The sequence below is a fragment of the Penaeus monodon genome, chromosome 11 (assembly GCF_015228065.2).
Source record: "Penaeus monodon isolate SGIC_2016 chromosome 11, NSTDA_Pmon_1, whole genome shotgun sequence".
In the NCBI taxonomy this organism is placed as follows: Eukaryota; Metazoa; Arthropoda; class Malacostraca; order Decapoda; family Penaeidae; genus Penaeus; species Penaeus monodon.
This window is the reverse complement of record NC_051396.1, coordinates 22183140-22188139: the sequence shown is the minus strand read 5'-3', so window position 1 is coordinate 22188139 and position 5000 is coordinate 22183140. Positions and strand designations below refer to the sequence as shown.

Here is a 5000-nt window from a genome sequence, read left to right as displayed (position 1 = left end):
CCTTATCTTTTGTGTTTTGAACACAAAAGATAAGAGCTTGTTAGAATGACTAAATAGAATGGTTAAGTGTCATTGTAGTATGGCAAGTGGTTTTGGGATTTTGGTATCTTGATTGAGTATGGAAGTACAGGGGAGTTATGCAATCTCCTAGAGATTTCACCTTAGATAGTAGAGAAACACTATGGCTCATTGTCTATGTGTCTGTCTATGTCATTGAAAGTGCCTTTGAGGCAGTAACAGTGGATGAGTAAATGAATAGGTGTTCTAACAGCTGTATTATGTGAGGAAGTGTTAGAGGACAGTTTTCACAATTATGCATATATGACAACATGCTGTGTTAACAAACTGCAAGGCATAGGCTGAATTTGGAAGTCGTCGAAAGAAATATGACCTTTAAACTAATTATACATAAAAATATGGCAGCCTCCTCTGGGCTTGATAAAAGTTAGTACATGTGTCACAAGGTTCTTGAAAATGGAAAGAAAAAATAAAGATCTATATTTCTCCCTCCATATTCTCTCCCCAACTCTTATCTCCCAACGTTTCTCTTCCTGTCTTTACATGTTTCTTCATTTCTCTCCCTCTCAGCATTTCCTAATATCTGCTTCCCATTTTCAAAATTTATTAACATTTCTCTCCTTTTTCATTTCTCTGTTTCTTTCTAATTTAATATTTATCTACAGTTCTTTCCCTTCCTACACTTGCTCCCTCTAGACCAGTAGTTCTTAACCTGGGAGGGGGCCCCCTAGGGGGGGTTCAGTATATTCCAAAGGAGGCGAGAGCCCTTGGGAAAAAAGGCAGTAATTTCCCTAATTATCTTTATTATTCTCATAAGAACATGGTCATATAATTTAAAGTTTATTTATAATGACACTCACTAAAATGACTAACAACATATTTATGATTTTCTTTAAAATCCGGAAGGGAATTTTATTTACAGATGCAAGGCAGTCTGCAAATGCCTGAAGAGGAGCGTGGTTTTTAAAAGGTTAAGAGCCACTGCTCTAGACCCACAGTGAGAAGTAGAAAAATGATGACTAAAGAAATTATATGTCTGTTAACAATTGTAGCATGCGATCTCATTCAACCAGGATTGCCTCTGAAGGATACACAGGTGGCCTGGATCACCTTCAGGAAGTCAATTCGGAGTTGCGGTCCCGGATTCTACACGGTAAATGTTGGCCGAACACATTCTACTGCCAACCTGTTGTCAAAGCGTCAGGACGAACCCGTTTCTGTGCAACAACAAAAGCCGAGGCCAGATGAGACGAAATTTATTACTTCTGTAAGGTACCCCCATCTCTAGACAGTCATGAGAGTCCCGCCTCCAGACTAATCCATCTATTGACTCTAGTCTGGCAAAAGTTATGAACTATATAGAATAGTAAAATCTATAAAAATCTAGGTGACATTGGAAAGAAAAACGTACAAATATAGTAGATTACTCTTATATAATAAAAATATCATTTAAGGCTAATTACTTTGATAATTTGCGGTTAACAATAATAGATAACTTCCAAAAATTATGTAATGTATTGGCCTCTTTATTTATTATTATTATTTTTTACCGAAAAGTATGGCAAAAATCCAATAAAATGAAAGTTTATTATAGCTTAAGGAAATGAACACAAACGTATCGAAAGTATCATGTGACCACTGTATGACCTTGTATAATTTATTTATAAGAAAATGAAGAAATAAGACAAGCGATAGACATAAATGACAAAAAACATACACATCAACAAAACGATTCCGGTAATAGTTTTAACGTCCTGTTAAACTGTGTAAGACGAAATTAAACTAAGAAAAGAACAAACATTTATTCCTTCATCTCCGCATCTACTTTCTTCACACACCATCTATGCCTTCTGAACGGTTCTAAGTAGGCTTATTATTTTCCTTAGAATTATTTAGACTTTGCGCTCGATCATCTTCAGTCGCAGAGGTTTGTCTGGGATGAGGGTAAAGACCATAATGGGGTTGAGCGGACCGTAATGCCACTCTACTCGGTACTTGTGCAGCAACTGGAAATATAAATCTCATTAGCTTGCGTGAAATGTGTCTAGACACAAGCAATGACAAACATTTCGCATTTGAAAAGGAACAAGAAAAGGATGCAAACTAGTGTAAGAATGTTACTACTCTTCCATGTCCAACACTTGCAAATCAACGCCAGCAAGCACATACCCTGGCAAGAAGCGTGTAGGTCTGCTGCTCAGCGAACCTGCGACCGACGCAGCTTCGGACGCCGAGGCTGAAGGGCATAGAGGAGTAGGGATTGATGGGCCCTAGAGGCTGACCGCGCAGCCACCGCTCGGGCACGAACTCCGCGGCACGGGCGAAGTACTGCTCCTTCATGCCGGCCGGACGCAGCAACAGAGTCACGTTGAACTGGAAGGCGGAATATCATCTATGTGTATGTATGAATCTAGCTACTTCGCTACCTATCATTCTACAGGTGTTTATATATGCGCGTACGCACACACTTTCACGTGCTTATACTTTATTAATGCAATTAAGAGGTCGAGAGTGCATGAGGTTTACTACATACCTGGGAAACTGTGGAACAAATATTGGCCTAAACTAATAAGGATAATGGTTAATGGTTACAAAAAATAATTGTGTTCAAATGTCATACAGCACTATAAAAGGTGTAGTGGTGCTACCCGTCAAAAGTCTTAGCAGTTTAGGATAGTATAGCATTGAAAGGGGCAAGAGGGGTCAGGGTAGAGAGGGTGAGATCAAAGTTATCAGAGGAAGAAGTGTGGGATTCTGCAAGGATCTGTAGAGTAAGGTAAAAATTAGCAAAAGAGAAAGTGAGTTTGAGGGTGATTAGACCACATTTTCAGGAGAAACGTCGGCAGGGAGAGAAGCCAGGGAAGGAAGTTGTTGCTACAGTCACATGTGTATCCAGGGGGGAGCGGAAGGGATAATGGGGAAGGAAGGGGGGATGATACAGCTGAAGCAGTGGGCAATAGGAAGTGTTGGGAGGAAGGGGTGTAGGGAGAACATGAATAGGAAGAGGATGGATGTCGAAAGTTATTTTGAGTGTAGAGGGAATGGGGGCAGAGAGGTTGGAGGATGGATGAGGTGTAGGCATGTTATCTTAGTTTTGAATGTCGGGAGTTTTTTAAGTGGATTAGTTAGAGTGGTCTGAGAAACAAAGGTTTTCTTATGAGGAGAAAGGCATCTGAGGGGTAGGTGGAGGAGTGTGGTAGAAGATGGTGTGAAATGTTTAGATTGTTGCTACGGTAGAGCGAGGAGGGAGAGGGGTAGGTGGCGAGGCAGTGGTAGAGAAAGTGGAAACATAAGATGGAGAAGGAATAGATACAAGAATGGATTATAAATATCTTGGGAGGGAGAGGGAGGGGCAGAGTTAAGGACAGCACTGGAGTAGGGAGTAAGAGTAAATCCTCGTTCTTCCTGCCTGGACTCGCGTAGAGTTTAATTGATTATGACCAGGTTGGGCACATAGTGGACATCAGGATGTAGAGCGCCATCAATTCTGATATTGACAAGGGGAGGTTGATATAGTCGAATAGGGAGGAACTCTCCGCTAATGTAAACATTAAAGGGGAGGTCATGTCTACGGAAAGTAATATTGGCAATAAATTGGTAGACTTATCAGCGGCCTCTAGGGAGGATGGTTTAGCTTTGTACTGATACTGTATCATAGTCTACGAGGCAATGAGTAGGTCTTCTTCACAATCTGACAATACTAGTCGAGGAGATGGAGTCGGATCCGGTACAAGTATTAAGGCTGGGATGAGGTTAGGCAGGAATGGGTTTACCAGTGAAGTCTGTCAGGATTGATAATGCTTTAGCTTAGGATTCAGATGTAACTTTGACATGGCGGGAGAGTGTTGTCTGAGTAGGGACCGTAGAGGGCATCACGAAAAATCAGTCCCATTTGGCTGGGATAAATATAGTATTCAAGGTGTTTGTAGAGGTGGGGGTAGTAGAAAAACGGAGATGTGTGTAAGAGGGCGTAGTGTTGAGAGGTAGCAATGCGGATAGGTGGACAATAATGCTGTGAAGTAGTACTAAGAGAGGATGGAGTAATACATGAAGAAAGTTGTGGGGGTGGTGGAAATGTAGTAGAGGATGTTAGGGGAGGAAAAATGTTTTCTGGAGGTTGAATAATGACCTGGGTGGATGATCTGGGTTGGATTGAGGTGATAGTAGGCATTGGTGAAGGGCTTGTAGAAGTAGTGGGTAAAGGAGAGTCAGGGGCTGGGGAACTGGGAGAATTAAAGTCAGTGGAGCTGGCTGATAAAAGGGCAAGTCTCATTGCCCCTAACAGAGGTACAAAATCTTCATTACTGGCCATGGTAAAGTATGCTGGGAAAAGAAACAGTTCACCCCTGAGGGGTAAGGGCTAGACAGCTAAACGGGAATACGGGGCACAAAGTCAGCCTTTTATCCTTTCAACACGGCTCTTGCCCTTAGGAAGTGGGTAGTAGAAGAGGTATGAGAAGAGAAGTCGCGTCCCTGCGCCTGTGCGTTTCGACAAAAGTAAACAAACCTCGAATTAAGGAACAGCCCAGGCTTGAATCTTCACTGGTTAAGATTGGGATACCACTGTGAAAAATGTCTCATTGAGACTATTAGCCAAGAAGAACGTTATTGCAAGCTGTGTGTTGCACAGACCCTACATTGCATCACTTCCTCCTGGTTTGCGAGCGTAAGCGTTTTTTCAAACAGGGCCACAACCACTGCTGTTAGGCGGTGAGAAGTTAGAAAAGCTTGCTGCTTTCATGACCAGAACAGAGACGAGGCCATAGCTGTCATCACACCCTCATTGAGCAGAACAGACATGTGTCTCATCCCATTACATGTGTCAGACGTTTCCTTTTGTCTGGGTTTTCAAATTTGCTCGTTGGTTTCATTTGCTACAATGTGCGATTTATGTTGCGTCCTTTGCTGCACTTACCTTATTAATTTTGATTTTACTTGAAAATGTCTTCCCATTGCAAATGTACCATGCATTACAGAAGAGA

The 5000-nt window shown here is 41.8% G+C and overlaps 1 protein-coding gene across 1 annotated transcript in view; it reads right to left on the bottom strand.

The window, feature by feature from the left end:
• Window positions 1-1644: 1644 nt before the first annotated feature.
• The window catches only part of LOC119578807 (probable cytochrome P450 301a1, mitochondrial), a 13124-nt gene continuing 9768 nt past the window's right edge, over window positions 1645-5000 (bottom strand). Inside the window, exons 10-11 of the mRNA XM_037926440.1 lie at window positions 2188-2391; window positions 1645-2024 (exon numbers count right to left, since the gene is read on the bottom strand). Coding sequence (XP_037782368.1) covers window positions 1911-2024; window positions 2188-2391 — 318 coding nt within the window. The 3' untranslated portion in view covers window positions 1645-1910. The remainder of the gene's footprint in view (window positions 2025-2187; window positions 2392-5000) is intronic.